This window comes from Centroberyx gerrardi, chromosome 8, assembly GCF_048128805.1.
Source record: "Centroberyx gerrardi isolate f3 chromosome 8, fCenGer3.hap1.cur.20231027, whole genome shotgun sequence".
Classification (NCBI taxonomy): Eukaryota; Metazoa; Chordata; class Actinopteri; order Beryciformes; family Berycidae; genus Centroberyx; species Centroberyx gerrardi.
Genome location: NC_136004.1, coordinates 20,523,939 through 20,546,650, shown reverse-complemented (window position 1 = coordinate 20,546,650; position 22,712 = coordinate 20,523,939). Strand labels below are relative to the sequence as shown.

General features: G+C 40.3%; 3 protein-coding genes across 3 annotated transcripts; 1 reads left to right on the top strand and 2 right to left on the bottom strand.

The window, feature by feature from the left end:
* Nucleotides 1–1,024: 1,024 nt before the first annotated feature.
* Nucleotides 1,025–6,322, top strand: znf367 (zinc finger protein 367). Its single transcript, XM_071894790.2, has 5 exons — nucleotides 1,025–1,565; nucleotides 2,415–2,565; nucleotides 3,016–3,135; nucleotides 3,937–4,075; nucleotides 4,577–6,322. Exons 1-5 carry the CDS (start codon nucleotides 1,287–1,289, stop codon nucleotides 4,833–4,835), a joined length of 948 nt encoding a protein of 315 aa, XP_071750891.1. The 5' UTR covers nucleotides 1,025–1,286; the 3' UTR covers nucleotides 4,836–6,322.
* slc35d2 (solute carrier family 35 member D2) lies at nucleotides 6,323–14,192 on the bottom strand. The gene is made up of 12 exons (XM_071894788.2): nucleotides 13,977–14,192; nucleotides 13,735–13,768; nucleotides 13,177–13,263; nucleotides 13,003–13,070; nucleotides 12,820–12,891; nucleotides 12,355–12,423; nucleotides 12,144–12,246; nucleotides 9,384–9,476; nucleotides 9,222–9,289; nucleotides 8,899–8,977; nucleotides 8,695–8,777; nucleotides 6,323–7,409 (listed from the first exon to the last, which is right to left on the bottom strand). Exons 1-12 carry the CDS (start codon nucleotides 14,099–14,101, stop codon nucleotides 7,277–7,279), a joined length of 1,014 nt encoding a protein of 337 aa, XP_071750889.1. The 5' UTR covers nucleotides 14,102–14,192; the 3' UTR covers nucleotides 6,323–7,276.
* Nucleotides 14,193–20,721: 6,529 nt separating this feature from the next.
* On the bottom strand, nucleotides 20,722–22,712 carry ccl27a (chemokine (C-C motif) ligand 27a). Its single transcript, XM_071894830.1, has 3 exons — nucleotides 22,566–22,712; nucleotides 21,302–21,419; nucleotides 20,722–21,049 (listed from the first exon to the last, which is right to left on the bottom strand). Exons 1-3 carry the CDS (start codon nucleotides 22,627–22,629, stop codon nucleotides 20,938–20,940), a joined length of 294 nt encoding a protein of 97 aa, XP_071750931.1. The 5' UTR covers nucleotides 22,630–22,712; the 3' UTR covers nucleotides 20,722–20,937.

The following is a 22,712-nucleotide window of genomic DNA, read 5'->3' as shown; positions in this document are numbered from 1 at the left end:
AGATTTTTCAGTTTTTTTTTTAAATACAGTGAGTCAGTGAGTGTCTGTGTGTGTGTGTGTGTGAGTGAGTGAGAGAGAGATAGAGAGAGAGAGAGAGAGAGAGAGAGAGAGAGAGAGAGAGAGAGAGAGAGAGAGAGAGAGAGAGTTATATTGCTGTTCATTTGCTATTGCATGTTATTTCTGTAGTGTCTATTTTGTGAGACAAATGTACGGTTTATTTCATTTTTCTTGATGAGCACTATAAGTGCACATTTGCTTTGGCAATATTGTTATAGAACAGTCATGCCAATGAAGCTTGTTGAATTGAAATAGAGAGAGATAGATAGATAGATAGATAGAGAGAGAGAGAGAGAGAGAGAGAGAGAGAAACAGAAAGTATTCTGTTGAGGTAGAGAGGAGTTGGAGAGAGGATTCAGTCGGCTTAATTTCTATATTGTCAAAATGACATTAATATCAAAAACAAACCGTCAAACAGCCCATAGGCCTGCTTGGCTATTATACATCCTTCTTTTTCTTACACAGTGCAACCTTTGTTTCAGTATCCTTTCCACCAGCAAAGTGATTACGTAACTTTGGCGCCTTTGAACCACCGTTTCCTTTCCCTTTAAATTGACCAAAATGTAATAACATAAACAGACTTCTCAGCGCGGGAAAGGACATCTGCTCGGCTGCGATGTAAAATTAACCGCCCTTCATTCTCATTGGCTACATCGTCGCAGAACGTGCCTTTCGCTCGTCCCCATTGGCCAATTTCTGTGTCAGTGTGCGAAGGCGCGCGTGAAGCGTTTAAAACTCATTGGATAAAACGCCTCCACCAATCATCGTCCACAGAACGCCCACACTCCTGCCATTCGCTACCGGGCTGCCCCGATCGGCTCGCTGGGCCCCTGTGGCTTCTGTAATTGGTTATTTCCGACACGTGGGGCAGGATCCACTCATCTGATTGGTCCGTCTGCTACTCAGGCGCGATTTGCAACGCGGGACAACGTTTCTGTGGGCGCACACAGTTCAGGCAACCCACTGTGACAGCAGGAATATCCAGCTATCATTTTTCATATGTCTGTATCTTTTGTGGGTACTTTGTATATTTTCTAGCGAAGAACGGACCCGTGATTTTATCCCTCTTTGGAAATGAAGGATATATTTACTCCGGATTGAAAAAGCGCCGCATTTTGGACTATTTCTCATTGATTTCTCAGCTACAAAGTAGTTCAAAACTTTTCCAGGTTTTTGCTTACGGCAACTGACACCGGGATTTTTACAGGAGTCGCTGTTACATACCAGTGATGGCTGAAAATAAGCACCCGCATGTTATTTTCTGCAACGACTCGCCCAAAAGAGTTTTAGTGTCTGTCATCAAGACCACCCCGATCAAGCCGATGAAGACGGAGGGCCTGATGCCGACAAGTCCCGGCTTCAGTGACTTCATGGTCTACCCGTGGAAGTGGGGGGAGAATGCCCACAATGTGACCCTGAGCCCCGGGTCTGTGAACGGGGCTTCGTCCCCTACCGGCACCCAGACGGCCAGTGAAGCTGACATGGCTCCCTCACCTGACCAGATGAAGGTAAAGTCACATTTCTCCACCATGAGGACATTGTATGGAAACTGTTGCACGTTAAAGTCCTGCTGCATAGATTGAGCAGCATTGTAAGACTGTCATGACTTATAATAACTATACTAGTAATAAGATAGGCTTCAGTGTTACAGAGTGCATGCAGGATGTTATTAAATTAAGATCTTAAAACTAGAAACAAACTAGTCCAAACTGAATAGTTAATAGTTTAATGCAGCCTGGAGGTGATAACTATTATCTTAACATGTGGCCACTTAAAATGGAGGATTTATGTATCACTTAACCTTAACATGCCCGAGATGAAGTGTCATTTAAAAAAAAACGCCCGCGCATTAGGGTGTGACATGGTGGATTTTAAACCCCAGTCACTTCCTGGTTCTGGACCAGCTGCTCATACATGACGTCTAGTCGCGCGCCAAAAAGTAACCGGATGTGAATGAAGTATAATGAACAAACGTGTGTCCTGTCCTGCTACAATGTAACTAACCCACGTGAGCTCAGTGAAGCGTATTACACAGTCCTAACCATATGTTGCATTGTATTAAGCATAAAACCTCAAAGTTAAATGTTGGTGAAGATGCTGTATAATCAGTTCAATGGTTGGAACTTTTTCTTAATATAAAAAAAATACAGAAACATAAGTATAATTTATGAGTAAGACATAGGCAATATCTGTTTGTGATATGCCAGTTTAATTATGCACTCTTTTGTAAACTGATTTGCTTATAAAAGTATGAAAACATTACTGGATCTACTAATGCTGCTGTGCTATCAATGGAAAACAGGCACTTCAGATGTTCATTTAGCTAATTTGGAAATCCTGTGTTTGTGTTGTGTCAGGATGGTATCCGCCGCGGCCGCCCTCGTGCTGACACCGTGCGGGAGCTGATCAGCGAGGGGGAGACTTCGTCCAGTCGCATCCGCTGCAACATCTGCAACCGGGTGTTTCCCAGAGAGAAGTCTCTCCAGGCTCATAAGAGAACACACACAGGTGAGAGAGAGAGAGAGAGAGAGAGAGAGAGCAAGGCAGGTACAGTGTGTCAACAGAGTGATTATTAACAGCGGTATAGTGTTTGTTGATGAGGTAGGCACACTGTCACCCTGCCACCAAATTATTCAAAAACAGGCGTGTGTGTATACTTTGCCCTGAGAAAGGGGCGGAGACACTATATTTTTGCATAATACTCTTTACTGCACTACTGGCGCCAGTGAAGGGCCTGGAAAACACCTGCAATACCAGATGAAACCGTGTTACAGCAGCATGCTGGAAAGGAAGGGACTCTTCTCTGCCTTGTCTGTGAAAGCAGAAACAGATTGATTTAACAGGCTGCATTATGTATACATGGATGTAGTATGTGTATCAGGGTAAGCAGCACTGTGTAACAGCTATTGAATCACAATCACAATACAGTGCACTGACAAATATCTCATTTTCCCTCAGGAGAGCGGCCCTATCTGTGTGACTACCCAGACTGTGGGAAGGCATTTGTCCAGAGCGGTCAGCTGAAGACGCACCAGCGGCTGCACACTGGGGAAAAACCCTTCGTCTGCTCAGAGAAAGGTGAGTCATGCTGGTCAATCAGCATTCACCAGGGATGAGACTTAAGCTTTACAGCGATTTAACAACAGATAAGAGGTGCTATTAGGCACAAGTGGAAGCTGAGTGGCTTATTGCTTTTATAAGACTGTAGTAACACACCATTGATTAAAAAAAAAAGAACACTAATGTTCAATAAATGTTTCTTTTGAATCAGTTTCTTTATATAGCACCTTTCAAAACAGAAGTTGCACAGTGCTTCACAAGGTATAAAATATAACAAGAATAAAAATAAAACAAACAGGACAGGAAAAAAAAACAACCAGGACAGGAAAAGGCAAATATCGACCACACAAAAAAAAGGAAACTAAGTGGTAACTAAGCTAAGTGTTATTCTTCCTCCAAGCGATACAGTCAAAGTTGTGAGTTTATTAGGTATTTTCCAATGGCTTCAAATGTGGAACTGTTGCTTGACTGAGTCACGTTTGAAGCTGTTGAAAGTACCTGATAACTGTTCATTTGAATATTAATGCACTAGCCGGAAATCACAGCTAGAACTATATTCCTTGGAGGAAGAATAACATTTGATTACTATTACTATTATTTCATTATTGATTAAAAATAAAAGATTACCATGGTTTATCACTGTTCTTTTCATAAAAGCAGCAAGTGACAGAGGCCATGCTTTACAGATAAAAACAAATCAGGCCTAACACCGACTCTTACTATTCTAAAATCACTGTAAAGCATGGCCTCTCATGGCTTATTGCATGATAACTCATATCTGTCAATTCATCTGGTGCTGATTTGTGGCTTTCTCTGCAGGATGTGGCAACCGGTTCACGCACGCCAACCGGCACTGCCCCAAGCACCCGTACTCCCGGCTGAGGAGGGAGGAACCAAAGGAGGGTCTGGAGACGGCCCAGTCAGCCGACAACAAGGCTGTGGCAGAGTGGCTGGCTAAGTAAGTAAACACACATTGCTCTACATATTAGTACTCCTGTCAGGTGCATTGTTCAGAAATGAGTCTGTGACCTGTTTTGGGTCAGGAGACATAGTTTCAGAAAGCAGGCGTAGTGGCATCATAAAACAGAATGCATTTAATGTTGCTTGCATTGTAGGCTACTCATTAGGGCTGCAACTAATGATTATTTTCATTATCGATTAGTCTCGATTATTCCATCTATCGATTAATCATTTAGTCTATAAAATGTCATAAATAATGACAAATGCCCATCACAAGTTACCAGAGCCCAAAGTGATTCTTAAAATTACTTACTTAGTCTGACTGGCAGCCAAAAACACCCAAAGTAATCATTTTATAATGATATGAAACGGAGAAAAGCAAGCAAGTCTTTTGTCGTCATTTGTGAAGCTGTAACCAGCAAATGTTTGTTATTTTTACTTGATAAATGACTAAACACTACTACTCCCTCATACAATATGCTCTTCTCTGTCCTTGCAGGTACTGGCAAACCCGTGAGCAGCGCGCCCCGACCACCACCAAGGGCAAGCCGCAGGGCAAGGGCGGAGTCGAGGACCAGGAGCAGCAGGATCCCATGGGATTCTTCCAATCGGACGAAGAGAATGGGGAAGAGGAAGAGACTGCAGAGGAAGAGAAGGGCAGCCAGGGAGGCGCCGCCAAGCGTCGTCTCCAAGAGCAACGAGAGCGTCTCCACGGTGCCCTGGCACTCATCGAGCTGGCCAACAATCTGTCTGCCTGAACTCCCACCCACTTCCTGGTCCTGGACCACCCAACCCCCCCCCTCCTCCCCACCCCAAATATCTCCAAACCCATTCCGCCCTCCTGCAATATGTGCTGTAGGTAGATGTTGCTCATAAACGCAGATCAAAGACTAGTCTAGTTTGTTCTTTGAAGTTGTGAAACTAGACTTTGAGGAGAAAGAGCTGAACTGGCCTGAGATCAGTGTTAATGAACAGCATCATCCTTTCCCCTGCTCAGCACCAGGAGGGCACAAGCTAAAGCACCTTATACAGCTTCCATTTTATCCTCTTAGGCTGCTATGATTGTAGATTTGATTATATGAAGAATGTCTTTCTTTCGTCTGCCATCTAAAGGCAGAGAAAGAGTACCTTTTTTTATGTTTTTAATTTGTTTTGTTTGCACTTTGGTGGTAACGAGTTTTTGTAAGTATATTGTGAGTGTAAGAGAGTGTGTATGACTGATGTATATATGGATTAAGCTCAGATGAACAGATTGATACAGGGTGTGGTGAAACATAGGATGTGTCAGTTGCATTCCGACTGTGTCAAGTGGCCTTTTCTTGTCTTGCTCGTTTGTTTCATCTCCGGCATCGAAAACACAGTTTCGCTGCTACTGATGATGGTGATAGAAGTGGATTGAGGAAGTATCCAGTAGTTTTACTCTCATCTACACAGTTCTCTCCCTCAAGTGGTGAGGGCAGGCGGATGAATGGAGGCAAAGAAAGGAAGAGGAGCTGATTCAGACTGTTGAGATGTGGCCATTGCTGTTTGTGAATGAGAGGTGGTCATTGCAAGCCTAATCCAGAGGTCTGGCTAGGCACAAGCTTTCGCAAGAATCCAAACTTGGACAGCTTCTCCACTTGTCACACTTATACACACACATAGCTGTATCCAAATGACATCACCAGACATTGGGAAAATCCCCAACCCCAAGCCCTCTATCCACCCTTTTGGCCTTAAGATATGCTGTAGATTTTAAAGAGTTGGAAGGATGCTAGTAATATGTTGAAAAGTTTTTAGTACTTTTTAGTGCCATGCCATATTTCCAACATCTAACAGCATTTTTTCTTAATAGATCTAAGAGGACTTTGTAAAAGTTGCAGGCTAGAAGTTGATTTCAAATCAAGCGGGAGCTTTTATACAATGTGTGATGTCAGTCATCTTTTATATTAAAAGGCGGCAGACCAGTTGTGATACGGGCATAGCGTGGTGGTGGTGTAGGGTTTATCTATGTCATCTCATTTCAAAGTTTCTATCATGTGGTATTTATTTCACCATGTTTTTATTTTGGCTGACATTTTGTTCAACTGTTTGAGAGTACGGAGACCGCTTGATCTGTAAAGGGAAACATTCTGACTTCAGCAAAAAATCTGGCAGGTTTATAAACCTCAAAGAAAAATTCCTCTCAGAATTAGTCACATTTAGTTTCAAAGTCCTTTTGAGCTAACATCGATGCATAGGCTACTTGTGTCCCTCTACTGTTTTAGAAATTTACCTCAATGTTGCTGCATAAACTTAAAAGTAACATTTTGCTTTAGCACTTGCATCCCGTATTAAGGCTCGCATCCATGGATTAAGCTTGCAATGCAATGAATATTAAAATAATCCGGCATGTCTAGGGAAATGGCACTTGTCTTTCATGAACCGATTGTGTAGTGCTTGGTGTTTTTTTTTTCTTTTTTTTTTTTTTTTTTAGCAACACTACATCTTTCAACACTGTATGACGCCTCTCGTAATTGGCCAGTTGTTTGAGGGAATCTTGGTTTCTGGTCGGAAACTTGTGCATCATGGAACAATCTGACACTCTAGCTATGATGTTTGAATCTGTGTGATTAACAAAGTACATTTGTGGAGTTAAGGCGAAACTGGAAAGCAATTGAATTGTTGATAATCAATAATCAAAACACCAAATGGTTTATTGTACCCAAGTATAGTATATTTTGAAGCATTTCTAACCTTTAGTCTATTTGGTTTGAGAAGATTATGGCATTTAATATATATACACCATGTGTTTGTTAGAATATAGGGTGTGCACAATCTACCAAGACTTTAAGTTGACTTTTAGATCATTATGAGTTTCAGTTTTCCCCTCTGTTAACATCCTTCAACATTTTTCATGTTTGTGACAATTATAGAGTGATCCTGCTTGCTTGGTAGAAATTTTATTACACATTTTAAAGGCAAGATTTCTCTGACAGGCTGTCCACACTGTTTGTAACTGTTGGTCTTCAATAAACATTCACTGATCTGACTTTCACTTCCCGTCAAGTTTATTGAATCACATGATTGGTAGTGGAATATACTATTTAGCAATGGTGATCTACCAAGGAAAATCAGTTCAATTGTTTAAATAAATATAAAAATAAAAAGGGAATCAGTCATTTGCTCCAATATGGAGCAGAATAGTGCCACCAACAGGCGTAAGCTGAACAGTGTCCATTCAGTTTGCAGAGCACTTTCCTGTAGAGTCTTCTGTGATGTGAATCTTCAGCTGCTCTGGTGTTCCCTCTTCACTTTCAGATGAAGTTTTGTTGTTAAATGTCAAGTATGAGTACACTAGTCCACCTGACATACTGCAAGCCAAGAGAAAATTAATGAATTCCAACCCAAGATAGATGTTTAAGTTAGACAAAACACATTTTTACATTTACATTTTAGGCATTTAGCTGTTAGCTGTTATCCAGAGTGACTTACAATGAGTGACACAGGAGAATATGCTTCAATTCCAAGATAACCAACAAGCAAACAAAATAGGAGTGCAAAGGTCAGAGTCATGGTGCTTGACCTCCCCGTTACACTTGACTGATCAAGTGCTATGCAAAGAAATAAAAACCAGGAGCAAAGAGAGAAAAAGAAAAAAGAGAGGTAGATAAATCTGAGAGTTGTTTGATTATACCTGAACAACAAACCCAAACCTCAGTGGAATGGAGGGGTTTGCATTTGTGAAAACATTTGTGAGCTGGATTATTGCAACACATTGACTAACCTGTCCAAAACATTTTCTGAATATGAAACATGCATATGCATGCCTTCCTCCACAACTGGCAGAGCCTTATTTGTGATCAAAATGCAAACAATTCAGTGTCAACCAGGAAATTTATTCTGGCTTGGAAATGGACCTCACAGGTGCTTTTCTTCTTGTATAACAAGATATTCCAGGTGCAGTGGACCAGGTGCAGGAAGATGGTGGCCTCCTGGATTTGGTCGTTTTGTCCTCCTGGTCCATCACACAGTGTGGCACACACCAAGCACTTCTGACAATTTTCAGTCTTGAAGTAGCGGATGTTGACTTTTGGATGCTTTGCACTAAGTAATGAGTAATGGCATCAAACCATGGGGGTCACAGTCTTAGTGCACCTGATATATTGATCTTTCAATCGTGTTAATTTCAGTCTAATATGAGGTCATATTGACAGTTGCAGGTTGTACGCTCTGTGTGCAATGTGTGCCTGTGTGGACAGTGGGCTATTGTTCCTTCGCATGCAATTTTGTTGTAGTGTTAACCAGTTATTATTGTGCAGACCTACTTTTTGCTATGGCAATAGAACAGTAATGAGAGAGACATCAGACATCAGACTGTCTCTCATCAGACACAAAACCTGAGGCATGTCATCTCTCAATGTTATTATCCAGGGCAGTGACACACAGTCATCTAATTGAATTTAAAGCTCTGGCTCATTAAATGCTGATGTGTGGTCTTAGGGGCCTAATCAAGCCTCTACTATACTATAATACTATAATAATATAGTATAGGACTACTAATACTACTAAAGGACTAGTAGTCAAGTACAATTTATTTATAAAGAGGTTTTACCAAATCAAGTTTGTCACAAATGACCTGGAAACATTCATTCTTACCAAATGGTGAGGCCCAGGAAGTTTGTCCAGGAGAACAGGTAGTCTCCGCCCACAAAGATGCCGACATACGCCACTGCAACATTCTGGGGAAAATGTTCATTTTGATGCAACTTGGTGAGTGGACCTTGTTACCAGGCGTAAGAACGATAAGACACGTGATAACACATTCTCTCAGAAGTAGTACTCTTATCAGCGTGCTCTTACCTTTATTGCCCCCACTACTGTGGTAGTGAGTGCCGAGTTATAGTGGCTACACAGAATTATGGAGTACATCAACACAAACCTGAAATAAGAGAACTCTGTCTTAGAACATTCATTGAGTACTAATTTGTGTGTGTGTGTGTGTGTGTGTGTGTGTGTGTGTGTGTGTGTGTGTGTGTGTGTGTGTGTGTGGGTGGTGTGTGTGATGGGGGATTTTGCAGTAAAGTGAGAACTACTTTTAGAATAACAGTTTGTTTTTGGAGTAGTTGTTGAAAACTTAATACACACAGTACTATAACAGTCTGCATTGAATTACAGTGACATACCCCATGAAGCAGGACATTAGGAAACAAAAAATGAAAGTGGCTTTCACCCAGTCTTCAAAGGTGATTGCCTGTGGATCAAAACAAACAAGGTGGTCAGGCAGAAAAAGAAATATGCACGCACATGCACATACAGACAGAAGGCACTGGGTCATAGTTGTGTACCTGGTGTAGGTCTCCAGTGAATGCACTTGCCAAGAGAGTAGGGATGACAATGATTAGCGCATTGTAAAATAAGACACCATATTTCCCAAGACCCTTGACAGAAAAAAAGAGGAAAATATAAATATAATCTGACAAAATTCAAACATACACAGACCATCTGAGCACAGCAAGCTAGCAATGCTACCAGTCTCTCTTAAAGGAGGGGTATCTTCTGCTTTTTCAGCAATTTTATATAATTACCTGGTGTCTATAAAATACATCTGTTAAGTTTTTTTCAGTAAAAATCATTTAGTTATAGCTTTAGCTATTAGAATAGAATAGAATAGAAATAGAATAAACTTTATTGTCCAGCCGAGGCAGGAAAATTGTCCTTGGTCTCACCCAGGAAAATATAAACACAAACATGTCCACAAGATAAAAACATCAACAAAACATCACATTAACAGAACAAAGATCTCTCAACTGTACAACAACAGTGCATTCATACCCACGCTGTACAGCCTACACTCCCATATTTAAGTTTACTGTAGTTTGTTGACCACATTAACTGCATTTGGGATAAAAGAACCCTTGTAGATCTTTTTCTTTGCCAGGGGTATTCTATAGCGTCGCCCTGAGGGGAGCAACTCAAACTCAGGGTGGAGGGGATGTGTCTTGTCATTGATGATTGACAGGGCTTTCCTGTGTACAGCTAGATGTAAAGGTCATCTAATGGCTTTTGTTGGCGGCCTACTATCTTCCCTGTTGTCTTAACAATCCTGTTCAGCTTGTTTCTATTTACTAAAGTCAAGTGCCCACGCCAGACAGAGATAGTAAAAACAAGGATGCTCTCTATCAGGCTGACATACACTTTTTCTAAAATGTCAAGACTGACCCCAAACCCCTTCAGTTTCCTAATTAAAAACAGTCTCTGACTAGCTTTCTTACATATAAAATCAACATTGTCTGTGAAACTCAGTTTGTCATCTATGTGTGTTCCCGGATACTTAAAACAGTTGACAGTTTCCACAGTTTGGTCACACAGTATCAGTGATGAGAGTGGATCTGCTTGGTTTAGAATAAGTTCCTTTGTTTTTCCAACATTAATTAACAATGAGCTGGACTTACACCACTGCTCAAACTTGGAAACCTGAGCAAAATAATCAGAGACATCATCATTTTTATGGAAAAGACCCACTAAAGCCATGTCATCAGCATATTTAAATGAAATTGCTGTTGTGTAGTGTCATTTCATTAGTGTACACAGAGAACAGTAGTGGAGATAAAACACAACCCTGCGGGGCCCCTGTGTTTAGAACAACCTCGTCAGAGGTTGTGGGCGGTCAGTTAAAAAATCCTTGACCCAGTGCACAAGGCCCCCGCTCACCCCTAAGTCCAGAAGCCGTTGCAGGAGTACATGAATTTGCATCGTGTTAAAAGCCGAACTAAAATCAATTCACTTCCCAGTGTTTGTTTCGCACCTACAAGGAAATAGGTTGTTTTACATAGGCAGCTTCTTATGCTAATGAGCTACTGCTCTGATTGGCTGGCCATTCTAGAAGGCCCGCCCTCCTCTTAGCGCTGATTGGTCAATTTCAGACAGTCCAGTGTCTACATAGACACTGGAGCAAAATCTGACTGGCTTGTACAAGGGGGCGTGTTTTATAGTTGGTGACTCTGGGGAAATGGCATAGTAACATGATTCAGTTTTTTTTACTGTGATTACTTCACACCTCCAAGTACCCCCCCCCCCCCCCCTTTAATGCCTGTTAGCAGTACAAACCTATGAATGAAAACAAATAAAAACATTTTACATTTGGCAGGGGAGACAGCCAAGCATTTGGAGAAGTCAACATATCTAACATCATGACAGCCGAACAAGAATATTGATGCATTGACAAAATATTGGTTTACTGATTATTTAAAAATATGTGGTTTGGCTGGGAATCTAGGAGTGTGTATCCAGCTAGCATGTTTGTATCTATAGTGTGTATGCTGCTACAGAGATCCATGGTATGACCCTGTTGGCCACTTGATCCTGTTTACTTAGTGGGCGGCTGTTTGAACAACACCAAAACCAACACTTCTGCTGCAGCAACAAGGCATGGAAGACCTGAGGCCTTAAGCAACACTGAAGTTAATCTAGTGTCAGATGTTTTTTAGCACACTAATATGGCCAAGCACAAATTATGACCAAGTGTGAATTACGAAGGCTTATTTGTTGATGGCATGCTTGTATCTTTCCGATCCCATTGTAACACAAATCAAAACAAAGCCTTAGTTGTACAATACAGATGTAAACAATCGAAATTTGACTTCAGAGTGCATCTCAAATTCTAATTTATTTAGCTTCACTTGTATCAAGAGCCCAAACAATTTAAGACCGAGAAAACAACTTCAACCTAATTTGCTGTGGCAGGACAACTCAAATCGCATTTGCATTTACATTGAATTCTATTTGCTTTGGTTGCACAGTGTTTACATTTCTTCATCTATTCAACAGAAAGGTGGACCAACAGGAGCTGCAGCATTCAAGCCGTGCAGTAAAACAATCCACTATACCTTCAGAATATATGAATTACATGTCTATAAAAACAGCAACCACACCTACTTAGATACACAGGAGTTTAGCCGTTTTGAAACTCAACATTCACAGGATGTGGTGTGCCTGTCTGTTGCAACCAATCACCACTGGAAAAACCTGTAAGAGGAGCCTGCCAATATTAATTCTTCAGCTGTGCATCATGCCCTCTAATTGTAAAGTGCAGGAGGCAGTGTTACCTCAGTGCCTAGTTTCTTCTTGGTGTACACACTGCTGGCAGCAGTGAAGGCGTCGTTGAGCAGGATGAAAGTATAGCCCTCCACATCGAAGGCCAGGTCAGCACTAGAGGAGATGAGAGAATAAAGGGAAAGCACACACATCTGACTCATCTGATCATTTTAATCAATTCCAACTAACTGAATCTGGGTTTAAAAAAACAAAAAGACCTACCTTGCAGCAAACATGGCACCAAGGACTATGGCCACAACGCTGTACACAAGACGCTTTGGAAATGTTTTTCTGAAAAACAAATCCTGAAGCCTTCAGTTCAAATGCAAAATGTGGACGGGAACAGGCACAAGGTACAGTATGCAGTCAGGACAGCAGTCACTTCCCGTGTTTTGCTGTAACCTGAAAACTCATCGCTTCACAAAACACATCACATTCTCTCACCCCTAATTCACATCCCCCACTTCCATATCCTACATCCTCCTCCTCTAGCTGCACTGAAAACGCTCCTGTGTTGCTTCCTTCTACTAATACAAGTCTCTCCAGATAAGAGTCAGCTGAATAGCTAAAAGGTAATGTAAATGTACAATACCTCCTAATCAATTCTGACATTGCTGATAATGTGAATTGTAATCTATAAAAAAACTTCACAGAAGCTGTAACAGCAAAATCTGAGATGTGCCATACCTTAATACATACGCTTCCAGGATCATTGTCATCAATATGGTGAATTTTCGTAATACTGTAAACATGGGTAAGCTGTGAAAGAAACAACATTTGAAAAAGACAATATGAATGAACATCACTGAAAACATTTAGGACCAAGATAATGTAGTTTAAAGTGTTCATGATATAGACGGCGGGTTCAACCTTAGCTTTTTGGTGCTTGCAAGTCCTGTTATATGGTTTCCAACATACAGCAAAGGGAGAGGGAAAATCTGCAGAGAAAATGAAGACATCAGGCCTTTTGGCATATGTAACCAAAATAAATGTACTACCAATGAAAGAAACGTCAGATTATAATTTTTTTATGAAGATGCTTACTTTCAAGAGAATACTTCTGTCAAAGTCTTGAAACTGGACGGTTTTGTTCATTTTGGCAGCATAAAGGACAACAATAGTGGTGATCATCTAAAACAACCAAAGGACAATGACAGTGAACAGACAGGAGAGAGAGAGAGGGAGAGAGGGAGAGAGAGCAAGAGAGAGAGAGAGAGAGAATGCATTGCATATATTATATCTAGGATGAATTGCATATGAGTATTGTCCATAGCATTGCATAGAATCATATTTATCATATGAACATTTTTTAAAGTGGAGTTACTATAATTAGGAATTTCTATATTTTAATTAATATATTTCCTATAATTCCTATATATTCATTTATAGTGTACCTTATTTTATCCTGTACTATTGTAATATACTTTGCCAACACTCAGTACTACTTGATTCCTGCCACTGAAGCTTTTTCTGAATCTTAATGTGAGAGAGAGAGAGAGAGAGAGAGAGAGAGAGAGAGAGAGAGAGAGAGAGAGAGAGAGACGTTTGAAAGTGAAAACAGAAATGTAAAGTTGTGGAGAGAAAGTCAAATAGCCTACTTACCTGGCCAATCCCTAGACACATGTACGAAGGGAACCTAGAAAAGCCAATACATTGTTTTATATATCTTAAACTGACAAAACGGAATGACAAACTGTGGAAGACACAAACTACAACAGCACACAACTTTAAAGTCAGCTTTAGTGTCATGAAGCTGCATCTCTGTGTGTTTCCTCCACTGGACTGGGTGATGAACACTGAACCACGGTAGTGACTGTGGTATAGATGACATATGCGTCACCTACCTGAAGCTGGTCAGCACCGTTTTATTCACCACCGTGATGAGAAACGAGCTGCCGGCGTAAAACACGGCGGATGACAACTTGAGCAGTCCGGGGTGTTCCGCTTCTTGGGAGGTTTTGGCAGACATACTCAACTATATCTGTGGGGGTTTTTTTTTCCAAGGTTGAGTAAAAGTCCTGGTCCCGCTTGTTCTCGCTGCTGCTTTCTTCCCTGTTACTACTGCCTGTCATTTGTTGCTACAGGAAAAGGGAAACGGTAGGTGGGCGGTGCTCAAGTAGCCTAATTATATAATTCAGAGCCAAAGTGAAGTTTGTCATTTGACTCAAAACGTCTCTTTGTTCTTGTCAACCCATTATACAATTTCTAAAGTAAAGAAAATACATTTCAAATATACCCTAACCCAAATATAGTTAAGGAGGTGTTCGAGATATGTTTCAAAATATACCAAATGGCCCTATAATAGATGTTTGGGATCTGTTTGCAGATAGGCTATATGTTGTCAACAGCACAATTCAAGTGTCCTAATTATATTTCGAATGATTTAAATGTACAAACAACACACAAACACCTATCTCTAAACATATTCTGAACTAAGTGTGAAATGTATTTGTTACATACCTTTATGAAGGGGGGCGCTATAACCTTTCTGAAAGTGATGCAAAGTGTCAAGCCAAGATATTCTATAGATATTTACATACGCAATCACTGTCAAATACCAGAATTACATGACAATTTATTAGACCCCCTACAGCACACACACACACACACACACACACACACACACACACACACACACACACACACAGAGAGAGAGAGAGAGAGATAGAGGGAGAGAGAGAGAGAGAGAGAGAGAGAGAGAGAGAGTTCATCAACATCTTGTCTTATGTCGGGCTCAGGGCTCAGTTTATTATTGTGGGCTGTGTTCCACTTTGCAAAAACCTTGGAGGAAATCTCGACCACATGCCGTGAAGAAGCCTGGTCAAAAACGGCTTCCTCCGGGAATAGATAGGCTACAAAACAGATAAATGTGAAAAATAGACACTCAAAAGTTTTTTTTGTTTTGTTTTTAAAATCCACTTTTAACGTCTCCAAAACAGAAAGTCCTCTGTTCACCCTACTGCGCAAGTGCCGCGTCTATGTGGGCCAGATCTCAAAAGTGTGATATGCAAATCAAAAAAGAGGCACTTGAGTTGCCTAATGTCCCATCATAATCACCATAATATAGACTATTAAACATAACCAGTTGTGCTAATGAGGTCAGTAGGCTAATTAAGATGATTAATGCATTGATTAGCAACTCTATTTCTATGTCAACATACTTGTATTTACATAAACACATGGGTGGTATTAATAGGAGCTGCATATCTTAAAGCATTAAGGAATTGTAATATTCCTCATTTCCTCATTATAATGCAAATTTATGCAGCAAGGTGCTCTAAAATCTAATCAGATCATTGAGGGGGAACCTGTGGTGTTAAGTATGAAGTTTCTATCATGTCTTGTTTTTGAGTTATTGTGTTTACAATAATGTGTCAACACAGACAGACACAAACACAGATGCCCTGTGACAACCCCACCAAACCCAATAAATAGCCTTGCATGACGCTTCATTGTGGCCTTGCATATTAAGATTTACATGTTTGGTTTGCATATCATACCAACAATCTACAGTCACTTTATCTCTGAAGATAAATAGTGTTAGAGGAAAAAAATGCATTAAAAGCAGGAAACATACAGCTAGCTGTACGTTAACTGAGATGTTTTTGCATGGAAGAAAGGGTGGTTTAGGATATTTTACTCAAGGAATGACATTGTACATTTCTGCATAGCTGTTCCCTAAACAGCTGTCTGTTAGCTATGCCAAGTTAAACACTGTAGGACAAAAAGTAGTCACCTTGCTGCACTAGCCAAGTTACTGCACTTTTTAGCAAGGCACTTTCTATGGGAGTGTCTGCTGTGCTGCACCAATAAATCTGCTGTCTGGAAGACAAACAGGCTTATTTGAATGTAGCTTGCTGAAGTCAGCAGTATAACCAGAGTTTTCAATATGGTACTGCCAATAGATCTGTCTGTAAAAAGCTGTACAGAGACGCTGCATTGTTGTCTGAGACAAATATACTGATAAGAAGACACTTTGCTGGAGAAGGCTGACTACTGTACATCACTTGTATTCACCAACAGAGTTTGTCTGTGAGGAGCTGTCCAGAATAATTTGATGTCTGAAGGACAAACAGATTTTTTAAAAGAGATGGTCTATCAAAGCAAACAAGTATTGTACCATTTTGTGCCTAAATGAAGGTCTGTACAGAGATTTGCTGAGTTGTTGTATTTTTGTCTGGAAGGCAAAGGTATTTCAGGAGAATTTACTGAAGTAATGATATTTTACATTTATACTTAGCCATTGCCTATAGAGTGGCTGCTCGCTATGCCAAGTTAAACATTGTTGGTAAGACAGAAATCTCCTTACCTAAGTAGGCAAGTTATTGTACTTTTCAGCAAAGAGTTTTCTATCATTTGTCTAAATGCTGTATCAAATAATATGCTGAAAGTCAAACAGCTTATATGAACAGAGTTTGCTGAAGTGTTTACGCTAATGTCTGACTGACACTTATGTACGGACCATTGTTAATTTTTGGCTTATGTGTTGGGGGACATACCAGCTTGTCTGATAGCCAATTTTTAAACAATACAATACCAAAGCAAGCAGGATAATCTAAAATTTTTGGGTGAAAATCTATAAGGAGGAAGTACGCACAATGTTGTGTAGGGGCTGTAGACTTGTCTTCTAGGTAGGTCAAGTTACACATTGTAACTTGCTCTGTGTTACATTCAGACTCAAGTAAATGCAAGTGAGTTGCAGTTTGGAAATTCTATTCAGATTAAGAAACTTGTGGCCTTGAAAGACCCCGCACTATTGTCCACTGTTCCCCATGGCGTCATAGAAGGCATACTGTCCATCCACCAAGACATGACAGCCGGATCCACGTGCGTCTAACAGGGACGTGGTGCGGAGGACTGACACTGGGAAGCACATAAAGCTTTGATTGTCTGCAGAGCACTTGAGGCCCACTGTGACCTTTGCTAAGGGCAAGAAGAGTGGAGACAACACTCGATAGGACATCAACATCCCAGTGAAAAGACAGAAGGACGCAGACAGGCTGGAGCTGCTGCTTCAGCTGGAGCGGCAGAAGGCCTTGGAGGACATCTGTGCCCCAGGTGAGAAGAAATTCACAACATTCTAGAAGAAGAAGAAGAAGAAGAAGAAGAAGGAGAAGAAGAAGAAGAAGAAGAAGGAGAAAGAGGAGAAGGAGAAGAAGGATAAGAAGAAGAAGAAGAAGAAGAAGAAGAAGAAGAAGAAGAAGAATAAAGAGAAGGAGAATGAGTAGGAGAAGGAGAAGGAGAAGAAGTAGAAAAAAGAGAAGGAGAATGAGAAGGAGAAGGAGAAGGAGGAGGAGAAGGAGAAGAAGAAGAAGTGGAAGAATAAAAAGAGGAGGTTCTTCCATAGGATCTCTGGGGGTTTCTGTCAGCAGGACGATCCCAGATTCAAACTAGGATGAAAAAGCTACAAATCTGTAGCTTTGGTAGTTTTCTGGGACAAAACTGTTAATAGCTGTACTTACTTGTTGTTTTGTTTTTATTATTGTGTTTTGTGTTTGATAATCTTTAATACATTTTATATATTATGATTTGTTTACTGTGGCTTTATTAGTGGATTTGGCTTACCATCACTTTTTAAATCCAATCCAATGAAATTTGATTTATATTTCATACAACAGTGTAGTGCTTTGCAGACATGGTTAAAAGCAGTTCAGGGTCATGAGAAAGAAAATCAATAACAGGAACAAGATAACCATCATCATCATAAAGGGACACAGGAACAGGAGTAACATTTAAATGTGTAAAAAGTAATTAATAAAGCTTACCGTAAAAAAAAGTGTAAAAAGTGCATCTGTATATAAAATGAAGAAAAAAAGACAAAACTTTTGAAGGCCAATTTGCTGAATTTCATGATTTAATATTTCTCATAAGGCCTTCATGGTCATAATAAAATCACTAGCTTGCCCTGGCTGGACCCCTAACCTACAGTATATTACCTTTCCACCAGTGGTTCCACTAGAGGATGCTATTGCATAAGACCTGCTAAGGCATCACAGTGCGAAAGAAAATATCCTGAGCTGGTACATGAGCAGGTAGGCACAAGCACAATTTTCTCCCTCCGTGCTTTTTCTTTCAGCAGTTTGACTGTTTCCAAGAGCAACTTGTCCCTCTTTGATTAACATTTCCAATGTATTACCTTTTCAGCTTGTTGTTCTTAGTGCTGGTAGCCAAAGCCAAACCTTTCAGACAGTTTTTACTGATGAATCAGCGCTTGGAGGCACCAAAAAATTAGACGATGGATTAAGCTCTTGGCAGGAGTGCAACAGTGAACAGCTGTGACATGTTTTTGTGTGTTATAGTTACTTTTGCTGTGTCCCCGTCTGACACCATGTGTTTGTTTTCTCAATATATTTTCTTACCCTGTTGCTTAAGTAAGTGAGCCTGATTGTCTTTTTAACATGCTGGTGTAACAATCTGGATTTGACCCCTGGTCTCTCATGCAGGAAATACAACATCTACCAGTCTGACTGTCATGACCCGGCTCATGAGCCATGACAAAGAAGGGAGATGCACAGTTTTAACGGAGAAAAGAATCACATTTATTTACAAAATACTAACAAATCCAGACCAAAAAGGCATGAGATGTGTCAATCAGTACAATCAGTAGTGTTAGGGAGTGGATGTGTGAGAGATATAGCATAAGAAGGTGTTGTAAGGTGTAAACTAAAAGTGGGTTGGCAGAGCCAACCCAAAACAAAACATGCTGCATCGGGGAGAGAGCCTGCTCAGACTGGGGAGCGGTCCGATCTTAAATACCCCTGGGAGACCGGCCAGGTGCTCCCAGTTGCACTAATGTGGAAACTCTGCCTACCAGGGACCTGAGGGAAGAGACACACAGACACACAAACAGGCCCTGATAGAACAGGAGGGCCGTCACAGACAGAAGAAAAGACCTCCCTGATAAAGGCTGTTATTTAGCAGAGTAAAGGCTTCGGGCAAAGTCGCTCTGATACACTCAACACCCTTTGACCAGGCCCCCATGGAGAAACCTGTTCTGGCTTGGGTGTCACTGAATAGACCGGGTTCAAACCTATAGCTCTCTGACGTAGAGCTGGATTTGTAAACATATACCATGGAGCTTGTATTTCTCCCGGCTAAAGAGATCTTTTGACTCAAAAGGCTCCTATAGTCTACTAGAATTTACTGGAGGTGGTTTCTGTTGGTTTGATGGGCGAAATGAGTCACTATGTCTCATAATGGCCCGAAGCCTTGAGTCATAACCTGATGATGATGATGTTGGTGATCTTATTAATATGAATGGATTGCAGTTTATTTTGTCTTGTCATCAGCACATGTTTCAGTGTTAATGCTAATGTTGACTTTCACATTGCCACTGTTGGACAGGATGATAGATGTACTGTATGTCTGTGTTGACACCAGGAATTACATAAGGGATTTATATGAAAGTAATCGACTAATCAATCATGAGTGAAACTTGAAACTACTTGCTACTGAAACAGTATTTTTGTTGTGTATTGTCTACTGATTCTCCCTCAGTCATGGAGGATGGTAACAATGTTTATTTTCATTGTTCCACAATACTGTACATCGGCATTTCTCAATCCGCAGGTCGGGACCCAGAGAACGGTGAAGGAACGACGGAAACGTTCCATTCCAAAACACTTTTATCCATTTTAAGAAAATAAAAAAATCATATGAAATTCAACACTCAGTAGTTCAAAAATGTGTATGATTCCACCCTCACAATGCAAGTATTTGGTAGGCAAATGTCCTATATAGCTTAATAAGTAAGAGCCAATTTTCTAAAATACGTTTTACATAAGTGTCACCAATTACTTTTTAAGAGTAGGTCTCACTTTGGAATGAAACCCATCAGATAAATGAGCTGAGTTTAGCTTTCCAGGTGGAAAAGTTTAACAGCCTCTGCTGTATGTAGCAGCTTGTTTCTGCTATTAGTCATGACAGGGTCGGGAGTTTGATCTTGGGAGGGCAAGACCAAACAAAGACATCATTTTCATTTCATACATTTCTATGTTTTAACATTGAATTTTTTTTTTTGAGTATGTTTTTTTTTATGAATTCCTGAGATCTAAGCTGCCTCGCTTGTCTCTGCTAGTCTCTTGCTCTCATTTCCATGGTCATCATTTTAGAACAAGTTACAATAAAGAATGAACACAAACCACCTACATGCTCGGATCTTTCTTGATGTAATTTGTGTGATCTGGGATGACAGTTTCCCTGGCACAAGGCACAAGCAGTCACCCAGCGGTACAAAACAGCATAACAAGTGTTAGCTTGATGTGAAAGCCTTCGTATTTACCACATGTTTTAAATTCAGCATCAATGGGAGAAGAAAGACAGTTTCTTCCAATGCCGTCCAAAAGATGGGGACCCAGATGATCGCTCATAATCACTGTGTTATTGATAAATAGTACTGGCTCTCCCCTCTGGAGTCCTTATGCTGCAGTTTATTTTGACCATACTTGTCTGTGTCTTATTTAAGTTACTGAATTTTATTTGCAGTAACATAGTATTTTTTGTAATCAAAACTATGTCTGTGTTCATAGTTTGACTACTGCCATCTTCAACATTGGACATAGAGGCACATAGAAAATTCTGATTCACATGTTACAACAAAGAGATTTATTGATACAGTTGATTGTATAAATGCAGTAGTGTGTAGCTGCTTTTCAAAAAAGTTGATCTGGATATTTTGCATAATCAGAACAAAGAAACAACCCTGACAGTTTCTATACATTGCAAGCTCTTGAAAACACCAAATAGGAAACAAATGGAATAAAGACAACAACAGTGGGAAGAGCAGTGAGTATTTCATTCCACATCTCAGTAAGCTGCTATTTGTTTGCTCTGTTTCATTTTCATCCGAATCTTCATCAGCTGTTTCTTCAACTTGGGATGGGCACAAATAGGCTTCCTCCAACCCCTCACATGCAGCCTGTGGACCCAAAAGAGAAACAGGTTATGCTATAATTGTATACAATAGCAAGACTAATATATGCAAACCTATGAGTTTTATGTTACAGAAACAGTCTATCTGCATGTGCTGCACTCAGCTGCCGCCTTTAGACTCTATTTGGCTGAACTGTCGTTCGTTTTTCGTAGACAGTATAAGACTAAGGTAATGAAGTATGTGATATCTACAAATTCACTGAGATCATCTGGCTTAATGTTGCTCTTTACCACTTACACAAGTGCTTTGATGTCACAGGCACCACTGCTTTCCTGTACAACCCATCTTTCCACCTTCGCCAGCACATGTGGAGGGATATTATTTGATGTTCTGACACAGCACCTTGGGATACCCGCTACAATGGGGGAAAGGCAGATTTAGATCAATTATAAAAAAAATTTTTTTTTAAATAATCCAAGTTAGTGATAGTCCAATAAGATACTATAGGCTAAATGGGATAGCAGATATAGAATGTAGACTGTAAAAACTGGTATGTGAAAGCAAGAACCTTGTATTATGTGAGAGTGGCTTGTGGTGGCTAGTAGTATGTAAAAGCAAAATCAATAAAGGTCATATAATAATTGCAAGAGAGAATAGCAAATATGGTAACTGATAAAACAAAATGAATTCTGAAACGAGAAATAGATTCGTTTTAGCACATAAACACGGTTTATCAGTGTGACGCAGTCAACATCCAAAAAACAAACTTTTCAGAAATTGAGAAAATTTGACTGATCTTCTCATTATCACCATTTTACCATATTTTAAAAGAAAAAGGGAAAAAGGGAAAAGTGAACCTTTAACATTTATGCAGGACATCAACAAGTAACTTTGGTATTGTGCAATGGTGAGTGCCATTAAGCTGACAGTTAAATTGATAGGAAGCATCAGTTGAAAGTCAGCATGTTGAAACAGGCTTAACATTATCCCCCTAATTATGGCTGAAAACTAAACAGCGGCTGGAGTAAGTAACATCTTCTTCTTTCTCTCTCTCTCTCTCTCTCTCTCTCTCTCTCTCTCTCTCTCTCAGGTTCAGATACATGTACATGAACACACACATACACATTGTAACTTTTATAGGTTAATATGAACACTATGTGCAATTCAATAACTCTTCAAAAAAATAGCTCACTACCTCAGAGAAAACATCACATCACACACCTGTACTTTTTTCCCCAGCACTCTGGACATCACTTGTTGAGTGCATATCTACTTAATTAAGAGCAAATCATGGGCTCATCATCAGATTTAGCCTGATGAAGACCTTAGGGTTGAAACGCTGCACTGAATAAAGCATTAAGAAAGGAGCGCTAATCCAGTGTGCGGATAATCTTTTTTATCCAGCACCTGGCTGAAAAATAGGTTGGGTGTGCACACCTCTACTACCCTTTATCATCATCAGATATAAACATTGATTCAAATATACCCTAAGTATTTTCTTGGTTTTTTCACTTTCCCTTTTGTATTTGTCTTGGAAGAACAGTCATTTGCGTGTCCTTACCTTCGATGGAGGTGATGGCCAAAGTACACAGACAGACGCACAGAACCACAACTTTCGGATCCATGGTGATGAGCTATGAGGGAGGGAGAAGTCTCCTCACTGCTTAAATACTGGCACACGTGCCCATTCAGGAGAACACACGCAGAC